Raw genomic sequence first — 16,816 nt, 5'->3', positions numbered from 1 at the left:
TACAACTAACTTACTGGCCCTATACGGGCACTCTAATTTATACTTCATTTTTCTTAATACTAAAGGCTTCGCCACACCGAAGGGTACATGCGGTAGCGGTACGGGTAATTGTATGAAAAAAATTCCAAACTGGAACATCAAAATTCAGCTGTGGAAATTTGTTCATACAATTACCCGTACCGCTGCCGCATGTACCCTCCGGTGTGGCCAAGCCTTAATGCCTTTCGGCCTTAAAACTAATTTAATTCAAATATTTATTTCATGGTTTTATTTTTTCCAAGAAATAATTTAAAAAAGACTTGGATTCTGATCATTATTTTTTTTACTTATTTTTAACCAGTGCAGCACTCTACCAGTACACCATGAACATTAAAGATGAGTTGAAATAGGGAAAGATGAGTTGAAATCTTAGAGGATATAATATATGGAGTGCTTGTTCCTATACCTAATACATTGTAACGCCATATGCATGGATAGGGGTCGCTGCCTTCGTTTTTCAGTGCGAGTCCGGTTCCGCAGCTGTAAATAAACACGCTTGTTGATGACAGCCATCAAATGAAAATAAAATGGAGGCATGCACTCATCGAAAAACTTAAAGAAACTAGAGCCCTCTATAAAAGCTTCACGGAACTAACAGCACAAGCACTCCATATATTATATCCTCTAAGGTTGAAATAGGGAACTACTTGATATATCACATTGAAAATGCAATGTTTTTTGTCGAATGCACAAGAAAAGTTGCAGACTTTTAAGAAAAAACATTGCATACTTACAAGAAGAAAATATTGCATACTTAAAAGATAAAAACATTGTATACTTAAAAGAACCTCTTGGAACAGGGCTTATAGAGGCCTTCTGTCACATGAAAATACAATTTTGTAGATCATAATTTTTGTCTAAAACCTACGGTTTTTATAATAAAAAATGTTGTGACCTTTGACCCCTCTTATAATGCCACTAGCGGAAAGATGAAACTTCAGGACTTTTCACATATTTTAAACCACCCTAACACCAAGCATACAGCTTGTTACAAAAGGCAATATCGCCTTCTAAAGATATGGGAACGTAAATGATGTGGGTTCGAATCCCATATTTGGCAAGAATTTTTTTTAAAATTTTTTTTATATACATTTTAAAAGTTTTATTATTTTTTTGGCTAATCACGTCGTTTTAGTTTTAAAATCTGATTTTTTTCCATATAATTCTAATTTGAGGAATTATTTTTTTCTTAAATCAATGGGGGTCCCGACTAACAATTTTGCTTCTGTAAAGCTTTATACTGGCTTCTTTTGCTTCTATAAAGCTTTATAGAAGCAAAATTGTTAGTTTGGTCTGGTGCTGGTGCTGGTGCTTTGAACTCTTTTGGTGAAATTTTATTTTTTTAATATACATATTACCTAATGTATGTTTTCGTGATTTCAAACAGTTTGATTATTTTTAAAATAAGATATACTTATATTTTCATTATTTTTTGAATCAGTTAACAATTTGTTCGAAAGCTTCAAAGCAAACGAATGACATTCCGTTCAGTTGAATACGAAGTCGTTTGCTGTACGTATGACATCATGCCAAATGAACAGATTTCGTTCACCACTTTTTGAAAAAGTAAAAAAGTGAAAATATTTTTTTTCTCACTTCCGGAATTTTTTTTGTAAAAAAGAGTTTATAAATTGATTCTTGGACGAAAAAATAAGCTTTCTCCATCATTTTTTTTAAATTTTGTAGCCCGAAAAAACATATAAAAATACGTTTGAAAACTTTCACTTTTGTACTTTTTCACTTTTTGAGCCAATGTAGTTAAGGCTTTACTCGTTAACGTATGCGACGATTTGCTTGCATATACTTCCTTGTATGCCTGTACCATTTAGCAAATACATCATACAAAGCAGTAATATTGTTTCCAACTTAAGTTTTTTCTTACATTTTCTATTAAGCAACAATAAGAAAACCAAAATATAAATGTCAAATTGACATTTTACACGCCAGTCGGTAATGCAGTGTAAGATGATGGCTTCCTTTTTTTCGTGTTGCAATCGTAATTTGGTTTTTGTTATTAAATAAATTAGTTTTTATCATAAAATAGAATTCCAACTTGAACTCAATTAATGTGAAAAACTAAACAGTAAAGTGTATTTAAAACAGCATCTTATTCCCGCACTACTTTGATCCTTTACAACAAAATCAACACTAAAACGCATTACACAATTTTCTTTCAAGTTAAAAAATATTTAAACGATTAACTATTAGCATGGTCCGCCGATGTGTTATCGAAGGTTGCGAGTCCAAATCCTCGGTGCCTGAACACAAAGGTGTTACTTTTCATTCCTTTCCCTTTGATTCAAAAACAAGAGAAGTTTGGATTGAAAATTGTCACATCCCCGCCGACAAAAATATTACCAAGAATATTTTGGTCTGCTCCCGCCACTTCCGTCGTGCCGACTTTCAGCCCATCAAAAATGGAAAGTTTTTACTCAAAAGTGGCTCCATACCTACTGTATTTTCTTGGAAAAAGAATGATTCCAGCTCCAGCAGTATAGCCTCCGCTCCTGTCAGTCGAGTTAATAGTGAAGTGGCCGATGAAGCAGCAACAACTTCGACTGTTGAAGCCACTATAGCATCAATAATGGCGGAAACAGACAAACTTAACCGTGCTGCTGGTATCTCAACCAAAGACTTCAAACGTAAATCATCGCGATCCGACGAATCTCCAATGGCAAGTCCTCAACGTATAGCTACTCCGGTGAAAATTGATGTGCCGCTTGTTTTCACTCCTGGAGTGCGTTTAGAAGTTCAAGAGATAAATGGCCAGTGGCACTCTGGTAAGGTCGTTGAAGTGGACAACGATGATCGTGAGGTTCTGATAAAATTCGAAAAATCTGGTAAATCTAAACGTGCCGAATCCGAGGAGTGGATTCCAATGAACAGTCCGCGCTTAAGGCAAAAGGCATCAGCCAAACCTCCACCACTTTTTGTTACTGATGAGAAATGCTTCGCTCGTTGGACTGGATCACGCAAGTTTCCAGCAACTGTACAAAAGGTTCTTGGAGACGATTTATATGAAGTTCTATTCGAAGATGGATTCGTTAAGACGGTCAGAGGCAATCATATGGGAAAAATAAAAAGCGTGCCTGTGAAAGTGAGCACGCCTGCTCCTGTTGCCACTAAGATCGCCAAATCTCCAAAGTCCACTGCTAAACCTGAAAAAGCAGCTTTAGTAGAAGCAGCTGTTGCAAATGCAGAGGGTAGTAGTACAAAGACCACAAAGCCGAAGAAGTCACCCCGGAAAGACTGGCCACTCATTTCTATGGAGACATTAGATTTACGTAAGTAGTAGGTACCTACCGTGACTAATTTATTTTTGTACACAGGATAAAGATTGTATAAATCTGATGAATGCCTGTTAGATATGACGACTCTGACATGCTATTTGTTAATTAATGTAATGTACCTAATGAGCAGGGAACGGATTTACATAACTTTGCCTATTTTTTCTGCGTTATTGTAGAAGAGTATAGACTTTTCACAAATACGATTCATGTCCCCCTGATTCCAAATATTTGTTTTTTATTTTGCCTTTTTTACCCAAGTGCCTATATTTGCCTTTTTTTACCCATTAGTGCCACCCATCAATGTGTTTTTTGTCTATTTTTGGCAATTTTGTTTTTTTTTTTGTACCTATGCCTTTTTTGAATCGAAAAAATCTAAATTTTTTTAAACAATATTTGAAATTTAGTTCACTTCAGTTGAGATTATTTCGCTTTAATATATGGCCGCATTATAATCTTAAGAAAACAAATTTGCTTGAACTGAACACATTAGAAAAAGAAACTCTAGGAAGATTGAATAGGTAATTCTGTAAATAATGGCGACATCAAGTCCATACTTTTCGAAAACTTTGACTGTTTTAAATCGGGTTTAATCGTTTCTGCTAAAGTGGAGAGGTCTTTCATCTCATTTAAGACGCTTCTTAGATACAATCGCACGAGGCTGTTTCTTGAAAACTCTAAAAACTTTTGGTAGTTGAATGCTTTCATAATAATCTCTCCATTTTTATTACAAGACGAAGATTCACAGGAACGTTCATGGGTGACCAAGAATAATGTATGGATTTAATTCACGACTTGCTTCACAAGTATGTACCAAGCTTTTAATATCAAGCTTTTTTTTTTCTTTTTATATAATAAACGCCTTTTTTGCCTTTTTTTAAATTTTTATTTGGCTTTTTTTTTAATTTTTATTTGCCTTTTTTTTATTTTTATTTGCCTTTTTTGGATTTTTTAGGTCATAAAAATCCTTTCTCTCTGCTAATGAGTAAGGATCGGAATTCCATGCAGATGACTATTTTTTTTTTTTTTTTTGCAAGTATGGCAATGAATTATGTATACGAATCAGTAGATTTTCTTTATAATGGCATTCAATCGTTAGTGCATATTTTTGAATAATTTACTATAAATTTGTTCGCATATTTTAGCATATATTTAAAATATACGGGGAAAATAAAAAAATTACACGCTTGAAATTTTTTACCAAAAGTGACTGAACGTCATTGGAAAAAAGTAAAAAATGTAAGCAACTACTGTGCAAAACTAACAAACCAACGTTGTCCAAACTCACTAAAAAATTAAGTTCAACACCATCAAATGATAAATTGGATTATTTAATAGTAAAATTTGGACAATTTTGTTTATTTATTTTTAAAAAGTCTCAATAATTTTAAAAAAGTTACATCTCTGAACTCGGAAATGGTATCGTATATAAATTTACATAAAAGTAACGTAAAATGTTTTTATAATTTTTAATGAAATATTGATATTTTAAAAAATGTCGTTTCAAATGCATATTTCATATGCAGTTTCAAGTGGAGTTTGATTATCACATTATTATACTTTTATTACACTATTCATTGTGAGGTTTGGTCTAGTTTTTCTCAATACTCCTAGTTTTTTGGACACTTTTTTTGCAACCATAGTCAATGTGTTCATTGCCTAAAATAACAGTGAGATATTTTATATGGGGCACAACTTCAAGCGGTCCATTATCAACACAGAAATATGCGGTATTAACGGTACATTTAAGATCATACATAAAGACTTATCCGCACTTACTCTCCTGAGCTAATTTTTTCTGCTGTTCATGATTTAAATGCATGTTATGTATAATGTACATATCATAATATGTGGTTATCACAACGCGGATCTGACCGTAATTCTCGACAACTGCTAGATTTCACTACTGCTTCTGGATTGTCTTTTGTAAACTCTGGTCGATGTAATAATAAAAATCGATCAAATATTTTACATCATGATCAACTGTCTGCTGCGGGTATATCTGATTATGATTTATTGTTTTGCACCTATACTTTTGACTTAACTCTTTCTACCTCACCATCATTTTTCCAATTTAGAAATTTTACCCACAATGCTTTGCAATTAAATGCGAGCCTTTTGCCATAAAGATTGCTTTTTCACTTCAGATGTTAACAACAAAGTTGATCATTTACAAAAATTATTATGAACGTTATAGTAAATGTCCTTGGTTTACGTCGGAGGTAAAATTCGTAACAAAGACTACTCAATATGGAAGCGTACTGAACCAGTGCAAACTGGTTCGGTCGCTAGTGACACGTCACGTTTTGTTCAATATGGTCGGCTATCTTTCTTATTTGACTTTGAAGTTGTAACTGAAACTGAGTTAATAGTTTTCCTACTAGATTTTAAAAAATGATCTAGCCGCATTTTTTGAGAAGTCTTGCACATGTTATAAACGTCTATAACATCGTCAAGTTTTCCTGACTCTTGGAAGCTAGCCAAAGTCGTTCCAGTTCCGAAACAAACTCAGCCCTTGACGGTGAATAACTTAAACCCTATAAGCATTTTACAATGTCTGTCGAAAGTCTTTGAGTAGATTGTTGCTAATCAGATCTCGACCTTTCTAAATGAACAAACGTATTTTCTGTGTTTTATTTTATTTATAACACAAGCGCTTTATGAAGGTTGTGACTGTAGATCAAAACTATTTTTCTTGCTCATTAATTTTTTATAATAATAAAACAACCATATTATAGCTTCATTGAATCTACCAGAAGTTCCACAAGATGGCGAATGGACTTGCCACTGGGTTAACGATCAACCTATTGGTCGAGAAGGTTTTCTCCTTATTGGAGAACATAAAAAACCTACAGTTATCGTTGATGATTGGCGACTTCCTCCAGACTGGGTCAAACATATGTATCAACGTTCGAATGTGCTCGGTAAATGGGATGTAATTCTAGTTAATCCAGCTGGCAAAAGATTTCGTTCTAAAGCTGATCTGAAACAAGCATTAGAAGATGCCGGTCAAGTGTATAATCCGGATATATATGACTTTAGTATTCACAGAAGACGTGCAAAAGATATCAATGCGTACGTTTACACTCCGGATTATAAACCACCACCTAAACCGGTGGCTGCTTCCTTAGCAAGTCCAACACCCAGCAGCACCGTCGAAATTCCAAGAACTTCGGTAATTGAAACTCCAATTGCTACTCCTATGCCTCCAATGGAGCTGATGACACCACCTCCAGCACCTAAACCAACTGAAGTTGTTTTGAAAGAAGAAGAAATCAAACTGGAATGCACAACACCAGAAAAGGTTCCTCTGCCAGAGCCTTTGGAAGATGGATTCGGTAAGATTTTGAATGTTTTTAGCCAATAATAAAAAAAATAAATAAATAAATAATGTGAAGGAAAACAAAAATCAGAAATTTCCGATCAACAATTTTCTCACTTTAGCTCCTTTGGTCGCATTTATCTACTGCTTAGTATTTAAAGTTGCTTTCAAGTTTCAACTAATGTTTCTTAATTGCAAAAGTAGTTCAAAACAGCTTTAAGATAAATGTTCCCAAAGGCACGCAACTTTTATAGAACTTGATTTTTTTAAACTATAATTTTTATTTAATGTTTAAAAATATAGAATAAAATATTGTTACTCTCTTTACTACAGCATACATTGGGGGTCTTAAGGTGGAAATCATAGATAATCTTTTCCGTTGCCCTCAAACGGGGTGCTTTAAAAATTTCAGAAAAGAAAATCATTTGCAAATTCACGTCAAACACTATCACCAAGATTTAATCAAGTATGCAACGATTAATTTTTCACACAATAGTAGTAAACTATATGTATAATGTTTTTTGTTATTTCAAGACTTTTAGGTGAGTGTCCAAATATGCAAGATCTAGCCCTAAAGAGAACTATTGGACACCCTGAAGCAGAACCGCAGCCCAAGAATCAAATTCCCAATCAGCAATTTTTCGCCAAGATGCATCAGATTGATCTTCAGTCACGTTCCCATCGTAAATCAAGTGCGAACACTGCACTGACTTTGTCTGCAATGACCTCACCAATCCATCAAACAGTAGCAGATGATATTCCATCAGCCCCAACATCGGCTGACGAATCAATAAATTTAAATTCTACTCAAGCAAACTCAACTTTAGATTCTTCGGTTTTAGGATCAGATGTCTCTTTAGTCACAGGCGATACTATTGTCAAAATGGAAGAACCCGATGCTGAAGTGTTACCGGTTGTTACACCTGTAATTGAAACTGTCACGGCCCCAGAACCAGTTCCTGATGTTCCGATCTTGCCACCAGCACCGAAAAAGTCTAAAATGTCAGTAATTAAGTCAGTTGCTAAATCAGTTAGCAAGAAAGTATCTAATCCTGGAGCGAGGAAGAGCAATCGCCAGAGGACTACAAAGAAATATCTCACTTCAACTCCTGCTGCAGCTGTTGTTTCTCACCCTACACCACCAATATTGGCATCTTCTTTTGATTCTAGCTTTGGAGGAACTGATTTTGAAGATTCTCGCCATTCGCTCAATGGTACTCCAGATAAGCCTGCAACTGTTCCAACAACAATTCAAACAACTACAGCGAAGAAGCCAAAACCAACTCCAGTTGTAACAAATGAGGCAATAACCACCGTTGAAGGTAGCTTGAGTGGTCTTGTAGACTCTGTTGAAACACCACAGTATATCAAGGAGAACGGAGAGCTTATCAAGATTGTTCGAATGAGGCAAGAAGAGATTATTAACTGTTTGTGCAATTACGGCGAAGAGGATGGCCTTATGATTCAATGCGAACTCTGTCTTTGCTGGCAACATGGAACATGCAATGGAATAGAGAAAGAAAGCGATGTTCCTGATAAATACGTTTGCGTCATCTGTAGTAATCCGCAATGTGGCCGAGAGAGTCGTAAGTATGTACACGATCAGGATTGGATGTATGAAGGAAAGCTGCCGGCGGCCAATTACCATGAGGAGAATCCAATGCATCCTGAGCGTTTTGAAATCCTTAAGAAAAGTCACACTCTCGCCGGGAATCTAGTCGAGCTAAAAAGATTCTTGCACAGCCTTCAGGTTAAGATAAATATAGCAGGGAATAAGGATCATCCAAAAATGTATCTTTGGGAGAAGCGCTGGGATCCCATACCCAAAGATGTTGTCAAGGTAGAGAATGATACTATTAAATTAGAAGATGGCGATACCGATATGAAGGATGTTAGTAAAATTCAAGCAACCCCAATTGAAGCTCAAGACAAAATTAAAATTGAACCCAATATTCCACAACCAGAGGCGCCTATTGACCCCGTCGAGTGTCAACACCGTTTACTAGAGCACATAAAAGTCCAACAAAACCTAGTTTTGAGTAGATTAGATGATATTGAAGCGCAAGTTAATGGTCTGTATGAACACAAAACTTTAGTATATGAAGAATCTAATTTTTTTTTTCGTTTTTATAGAACTCGAAGCAGCAGATAATTTACCTGACATGAAATCTGCCGACATAGAAGAAACAAAGGATGTATTAGCAACCTTTATAAAAGAACTAGAGATAATGAAGTCCATTGCAAAAATAAATGCGATGGTGCACAAAAAAAAGCAGCAAATGGTGCTGAATTAGTTTTTTTTTAAGAAATTGATTTGTTTCTATGAATTAGTAGCAAAGCTATGTATCATGTTTTTTTTTTCTTTTTGTATTTGAAAAAATATATTATTATCTAGTTACTCACCCAAACAGATAAAATTTTGTTTAAACACTTTTTATATTTTGTTGAAGTTACATATATACATAAATATTTGGGTTGTTGGATAAGCTACGGGCGAAGTGAAGCATCCTTCCTGGAATTTATAAAAGTTTCTTGATTAATTGAATTCCTTCGATACGAAAGCAATATTGTGGGGTATATCTCTCTATGTAAAGTACCATTGTTGTGCTAGGATGCTGTTGCTATGATAACAATTAAAAATAGTTTTTCTATGGTAGTATATTTTATTCCTCAGATTCTATCATCATCTCTACATATCATTTGTATATTGCGTTAAACAAAATAATCTAATCGGTGGATTAAACGTCCTACATACTTTTTTCATTAATCTTGTTGATAAGATAGATGAAAGTGAAACACCAATTGTAAGACTAAAAGAAATAAAAAGTATGTGTTTACATCAACTATCAAATAAAAAATCACCAGGTTACGATCTAATTACTGCTTAGGTTATGAAAGAAATGCTATTGAAAGCCTTCATAAAACTCCAATATATAATAAATTAATGCCTTAAGCACCGGTATGTCCCACACCATTGGAAAATTGCTGAAGTAATTGTCATAGCCAAGCAAGGTAAACCACCTACAGAATTGACGTCCTACAGACCAATATCGCTTATACCAATTATGGCAAAAGTTTTTGAAAAACTGCTTCTGAAGAGAGCAAATAAATAGCTGATTATGTCGAAAAAAACAGGGCAACAAGGAACTAAGACGTTCACGGGTTTTTTTTGTAGGAATTGTTTAATGGGTTATAAGAGAAGATAAAACCGCGGAGTGCTATTAAATGAGAGGGAGGAAACTGAAGATAGGGGTGCAAAAGCCCCCTTTTTGGTTTTTTTCAATATACCTCATAAACCAAGCATAATTTTGATATATTGCACATAAAACTTTTTGTAGAGAATTAAATTTCCTATTGGAATAATGTTTTTTAAAAATCCATACCAAAATAGTCGAAACAATCATAAAAAAAATATCAAAAAAATCGATTTTTTGAGTTTTTTTGCTTTTTTAGTTGTACATTTTTTTTGAGTTGAGATAGACATAAACATTGCTCCAAAGAAAAAAAGAAGATTAAATTTGCTTCAAAATGCTGTACTCACTAAATTTTTTCATTGAAAATTAAACGAAGTATGGCCATTTTAATCTATCTTTTTTTCGAATTTTTAGTTTTACTCAAGTAAAACAGAAACATTTGAGGGGAAAGTACGATAACTTAAGCACCAAGAACTGATAATGAAATTTTGTAGAGAGGTTAAATACAATCATTAGGCGTGTTTTTTTGGCATTTCTATCCGTAGCAGGATTTCCAAAAAATCAACACTGAACAAAAATTTATATGCACGCACCAAGAGAAAGGAAAACGTAAACTTACACCCCTGATTAAAATTCTATCCGCAGGTTGGTTTAGCTTCTATTCCTATCGGCAGCTGCGTGTTGTTTTTGTAATGCATGTAAACGGCAACTGCGGATACGGATAGAAATGCCAAAAAAACACAGCTATTGTTTACCATGGGATGGGGGGTCTTTGTCCCCCTTTGGCGGGAGGGGCAGTTTTCTAAAAAAAGTACTTAAAATAAAAAAAATTAATTAAAAATAATGGCAACACTTACAGTTTTGATTGATACTTTTTTTAAAAGCTAGAATTATAAACTTAATACTAATTTTAAAATAAAGTTATTTTAATAAATTGTTTTTGAAATACCCGATTTCAAAGTCAAAACTTGTGAAAAAAAAGTTTAAAAAGCACTTGAGTACAATTTTCACAAAGACTGTGGACTTCAATACGAAATTGATCAACAAAGTAAACTGCCTTAATTAATTTCTTATCAAATCATGAAAATCATAATGCCTATGCCTTCTACTTTTTGAGAAAATTGAAAAATAGACAAAATACTTTCTTTATCGGAATAACTCGTTTATATCAAAAACAATTGATTAAAATAACTTTATTTAAAAATTAGTATTAAGTTTATAATTCTAGCTTTTGAAAAAAGTATCAATCAAAACTGTAAGTGTTGCCGTCTATGTCGCCCCTCCCGCCAAAACGGGGGAAATAGACCCCCCCCCACCATAGTAAACAATGATTGTATTTAACCCCTCTACAAAATTTCATTATCAGTTCTTGGTGCTTAAGTTATCGTACTTCCCCTCAAATGTTTCTGTTTTACTTGAGTAAAACTAAAAATGCGAAAAAAAGATAGATTAAAATGGCCATACTTCGTTTAATTTTCAATGAAAAAATTTAGTGAGTACAGCATTTTGAAGCAAATTTAATCTTCTTTTTTTCTTTGGAGCAATGTTTATGTCTATCTCAACTCAAAAAAAATGTACAACTAAAAAAGCAAAAAAACTCAAAAAATCGATTTTTTTGATATTTTTTTTATGATTGTTTCGACTATTTTGGTATGGAAATTTTTTTTTTCAATTTTTAAAAAACATTATTCCAATAGGAAATTTAATTCTCTACAAAAAGTTTTATGTGCAATATATCAAAATTATGCTTGGTTTACGAGGTATATTGAAAAAACCAAAAAGGGGGCTTTTGCACCCCTATCTTCAGTTTCCTCCCTCTCATTTAATAGCACTCCGCGGTTTTATCTTCTCTTCCTGCAATAAAAACCCGTGAACGTCTTAGTTCCTTTCTAAACGACATAATCAATAGCCTAAAAATAATAGAAGAAAGAAGATTATTCCCAAATCATCAGAGGGTCAATTCTCGTTCTGTGAAGCTGTGAAGAGATAAAAATAATATCATTTCAGTTTTCACAGCGTTTTTTTCATTTTATCACTTCACAGGCACCCCTAAGGCGATTCTCAAACTCAATGTGATAAATCCTTGAAAAAGTTTGTTCTAAAAAGTACTAAATAATTATAATAATATGTCACTTTAATTTAATTTTTTAATTTTCAAAATGCGTTTTTTTTATTTCAAAATTTGTTTTCATAAAATGTCAAGAAATTATGAAAAATAATACCATCTGTGGATAAAAGAAATGTAATTTCATCTTCAAATTCAAAGATAATGTTTTCAATAGTAAAATCCGTGTTTTGTGTGTTTTCTCTAGGAAAAAAGTAAGAAGAAGACGACAAAAATCAAACCAAGAATTTAGCGCATTGTTGGACTTGGACCTATTCATACAGCATTGTATTGCTTTTTTACGCGTACTTTTTACCAATATTAAGTATTGGGTTGTACAATTTATGTAGCACCGTTGATACGACGTTTTTATTGCATATGTATAATTGAAACTAATGTTAACAAACATGTATTTAATAGCATTGATTAAAACTCAATTGATGTTTACTTATTGCTTCAACCCTTATTGCGTCTTAAGGTTTAAATCCCGCATGTGCCTTTCTTCCAAACGTGTAGATCCGTTGCACTTCATCTTTGGCTAAGAGTCGGCAGTAGATTTCTTGCGCTTAAGATTTCTTAATAGAGCAAGAAGATCCATTTATAGCGATAGCAAACATGTAAGTCTGCCGGTTTGTATCAGCGCCGACTCTGAGAAAAAGTGTAATAATACTGCAGTTTTTAAATGATTATAGAACTTAAAAAAAGTTTGGCACTACAATCGTTTATCATTTCCTGAACCAAAAAAAATCGGTTTAAGAGAGTTAACTCGTTACCTTCTGTCCAAAAAATGCAATTGAAATGTGTCAATTCACGAGAATTTAAAAGCATATTGTGGTTACCTTTCGCGAAAGAAATCTGCTACCAGCTCTCGGTCTAATTACAATCTTTACCAGTACTCCAGCCAATAATAACAATAATTATGACTGCATTCTTCCCATCTCTGCATTGTAATAGTATTGTTATTTATTAACACACGGAAACAATAATATGGTCGGCACAAAGCCAAAAACGGGAATCTGCATTTTTGGATATTTTCACATTAATGCGTCATTTAACTTGTTATCGGTCCTCTATTCATTGCGTCGACCCCAATACTCTATCTGTTGTCTAGAAGCTTAAATTATCAATTTCTGTTGCATTAGATTCCTTGAGTTTCCAAAACTTTGAAGCCGTTTTACTCAAAACTACAATTTTGCAGATTGGTGGTTTTCATGGTATAAAAAGACAAGGTATGATCATTAGAGCCGCCATCTTACAAAATGGGGTAATAGTGTTTTGACGTTTGGCATTTGGCAAAGTCAAAAGCAACAACAATTTCCAAGACAAATTTGTTTACAACAACAATTTCAATGGGCTGGGCCATAAACAAAAAATACCAAGACTGGAAACTTTCGTACGTCTTTCCCCCCACACGTTGGTAAATGACGTTAACACGCACACATTTCGCTGCCTCAAAACTATAATGTTCTATGTCGAAGAAATGGAAAAAAATGACTTTTTTATATCAAAATTTTCGTCTTTTCAATGGCTACAAGACTGTGTCCACAAAAATTTTATTTTTGGCTTAATACAATATTTATGGCCAAAACAAATATTCAATTTTCGGATATAAGGGCTTATACTCAGTACTATAAAGTTCTTAGTTGACATAGAACAATTTGCCTCATTTGAACCCCATACAAAAATTACTACTTTTAAGTTACATAGAACATTTTACATTTAAAAATTAGCAGCCGGACTGTTGTGGCTGCCTTGTCGTGCTATTGACGAAGATAAATGGACCAGGAAGCACCCACAGCTGGGAAGCTCTTACCATCGCCACAGATCACCCGCGTCCGTGTGGTCAAGGCCAAGCTAGAATGGCAAGAAAAGAAAAAAAATTAGCAGCAGGAGGTCGGCAAGGAATTTCATCTGGGACTTACCTGCGAACACGTCAATACGGATGGGATTGTTGTTTCAATAGTGTGGTGGTTGATGGAAAATAATTAAAATTATAGAAATGGAGGGTTTTCCAATTTGTTTTGTTTTATTTGGTGTACCTATTTGGTTATATTTTTTCTTCTTGTTCATGGGATGTCTGTCACCTTCGTTCTGTCATCCATCTTTGTTATAGAAACTTCAAACAGCTGATTGCTGGGAACAAAGATGAATGCATTCAGGAATAACATAAATAATTTCCTAAGGGAAATTTGTTTTTAGGTTCGTGTCGAAGATATGAACGAGTGCGGTGGGCATTTAAGGGGCATTATAAACCAAGAAATCGTAGGCAAGAAGGGAGTGGGTAAGGAGAGCCCCTTAAAAGTAGTGGGTCTTGGAAAAACGGCTCCCATGTACCTTAACACAGTAAGAGAATACTGGTGTTTTTTTTGGGGAACTAAGTAAGAGTTCGTACGGTGTCAGGGATATGTATTCGAGGTACACTTTTAGTTCCAAAGTATTCATCCCCGACGTAATATCCAAGTGGTTCTAGTGCTCAAAGTAAGGGTTTTTTTTGTGAATTTTTTTCAAGTCAAAGTCAGTGTTAATTTAAATTATATATTGTTTTTATTGGTAGATATAAAGTGTTGGATACAGAATAATTTTCGAAGGAGATTCTTTGCAACTAAATAGTAAAAGAGTTAAATAAGGGTGAGTGATTTTTTTTAAATATTTTATTGCGTTAGAGTTAGGATTTTAAAATGAAATTTGCATTAGGTATCGCGGGTGAAATAACAGGCAATAACGGCCGTTAGCCTTTGTGCGTCGTGGGAGGTACCGAAAGAAACGGAACAAAATTCAACTGGTGTAAAAACCGTGGAACAACGGTCACCAATTATACAACGGAAAACAGCCATAATACAGATAAGTGGTCCGTAAATTTAAAATGTTTTTTTCTGGAAATTTAAAAAAAAAGGCAACCATATCACGCGATACCCTATTTAATAAAAATATCAAAAAACACATAAATTTCCCTATTATCGAAAAAATACTAATCGGATACCGCAACCCATAGGGAACAATTCAGCGGAAGTTGGAATTCGGCCATCGCGGTCAAAAACTAAAGCATAAGCTCGGGCGAGATTATTTCTTGCTGGCAGTTTAAAATTTTAATTTTAAAACTAGAAAATTTGTAATTGAAAATTTAGTTACATAAGTATTGAGAAAAAAAAAGGAACATCGTTGCGACAACCGGGTCGGTGGGTTGGGTCAAGTTTCCCCTAAGCGATTTTTTTTGATTGTGCAGGTACCAAAAAAAAAGGGTACTAAAACCCCTTCTATAGAGCGCTCTCTAGAGGCAGGGAAGAGGCAACTTGCCGGAGGTCAATTTTTAAATATAGGTGGGATTGGACCTGGCCGAAAAAGGGCATTGGCATCGAGTTGGGTGGTTTTCATCTTTCCAGGTTCTAAGGAAGCTGGAACGGTGTGACCGAGCGGGGCATAAAGGTCCGCCAGCGAACTGAGTCCTTTTTTTTTGATCAAAATATTTATCCCTGGCTATATAAAAGATTTATTTTTTTTATCATTTGCTAAACATATACAAATATTATAAGAAACAAAAAAAAATCATACTTATCCTTTTGCATAATCTTTGCCATCAACATACAACACAACTATTACTATATGTTTTTTTTAATTTCTTGTCAATAATAATAATACTGTATGAACTGCAATCAAAACATAAATCCCAATTTAATAAACTGATTGTCAAATTGTTAGTCACTACAATGAATGTGTATTTATTCAAATAACGTTGAAGACGCTCAAATATGAGCTGCTGAGAGTTTAAATTTTCAGGGGGTGGGAAGGGTGGAGCGAATATAAGAGGTGAGATGCGGTGAGTTTGGAGGACGGTCGCCAAAGGGGAGTCCTTACCGACAAAAATCGAGCCCTAAGGATTCCAGGAGCGGAGTGGGAAGGCTCAGCTGCGACAACATCTGCGGGTAGTTCCAAAAAGGTGGTATAAGGTAATTTAATGTGTGAATGAACTATTTGTATTGAGATAAGTGAAGATCACTGTTGGCATGGTTTGAATTTTTGTAGCGAGGTGAGGTTTGGTGGAGGGGCAAGATCCCCCCCTATATCCGGCGAGCTAGCCCGCGCATCGCCAGCATGCCACGGCCCCGTCTACCAGACACTCGGACCCTTCCTATACCGAATCCCACCCATTTCCTGCAATTTCCGATTCCGTATTTATCCTACCCAACGAATCCCATCCTCAGGTCCCACTCCAGTTGCCCGTTACAAATGGCGCCCAGACGTTAGGTACGAAATGTTGTGTTAGTTGTCCTTTGTTTTTTAGTTTCAGCTTCTAGAGGTTTTCTTTGACAATGTTGGAACAAACTTGTAGGTCGTGATTAGGAAAGCTTGAACGCATACCAAATCATATGCGACGAGTTGTTTCAGTGTTGCCATGGGGAACAAATAGATGCTACGTGTAAAATTTCACTTGCAGTCAGAATTCAAAATCCAGTAGGTCTTCAACAGAAAGGTCACAGACGAGCCTGTCGAATTGCGACTGGAGGATGATTTTGACCAGGAAGTGAAATTAGTGTATGTCAAGTGTGCGATTGCTGTTGCTAGTACATACGGAAAGAATCGTAAGTCTTGATCGAGATTGCTCGTAAGAAGGCTTGATCAATCGCGACGAGGACTTCCGGATTTAATAGCAACAACAACCGTAACGTGTGTGTGTGAATGTATATTGTATGGATGTTTTTACTAAATACCACCTTTAAGGAACTACATTTTTAGAGAGCGTGTCCAACAGACCACCAAAAATTGGAAAACAAAAAATTATCACCTTTTGCTATAACCACCCGGAACACCCCCGTATGTGTATGAATACAAAAAAAAAAAAAAAAATTTACGAAATTTACAAAATTTACATTAC

At 34.7% G+C, this 16,816-nt stretch overlaps 1 protein-coding gene and 2 long non-coding RNA genes across 3 annotated transcripts; 2 read left to right on the top strand and 1 right to left on the bottom strand.

The window, feature by feature from the left end:
- The first annotated feature begins 1,986 nt into the window (after window positions 1-1,986).
- Window positions 1,987-8,950, top strand: LOC129914222 (uncharacterized). Its single transcript, XM_055993364.1, has 5 exons — window positions 1,987-3,323; window positions 6,065-6,664; window positions 6,982-7,114; window positions 7,183-8,720; window positions 8,782-8,950. Exons 1-5 carry the CDS (start codon window positions 2,249-2,251, stop codon window positions 8,940-8,942), a joined length of 3,507 nt encoding a protein of 1,168 aa, XP_055849339.1. The 5' UTR covers window positions 1,987-2,248; the 3' UTR covers window positions 8,943-8,950.
- A 2,819-nt stretch (window positions 8,951-11,769) lies between these two features.
- LOC129916610 (uncharacterized) lies at window positions 11,770-12,383 on the top strand. Its single transcript, XR_008772513.1, has 2 exons — window positions 11,770-12,084; window positions 12,155-12,383. It is a non-coding gene; the product is annotated as an uncharacterized LOC129916610 (long non-coding RNA).
- LOC129916611 (uncharacterized) lies at window positions 12,288-13,381 on the bottom strand. Its single transcript, XR_008772514.1, has 2 exons — window positions 12,786-13,381; window positions 12,288-12,722 (listed from the first exon to the last, which is right to left on the bottom strand). It is a non-coding gene; the product is annotated as an uncharacterized LOC129916611 (long non-coding RNA).
- Between the last annotated feature and the right edge of the window lie 3,435 nt (window positions 13,382-16,816).

The sequence above is a fragment of the Episyrphus balteatus genome, chromosome 3 (assembly GCF_945859705.1).
Source record: "Episyrphus balteatus chromosome 3, idEpiBalt1.1, whole genome shotgun sequence".
Classification (NCBI taxonomy): Eukaryota; Metazoa; Arthropoda; class Insecta; order Diptera; family Syrphidae; genus Episyrphus; species Episyrphus balteatus.
This window is presented reverse-complemented; position numbering and strand designations above follow the sequence as displayed.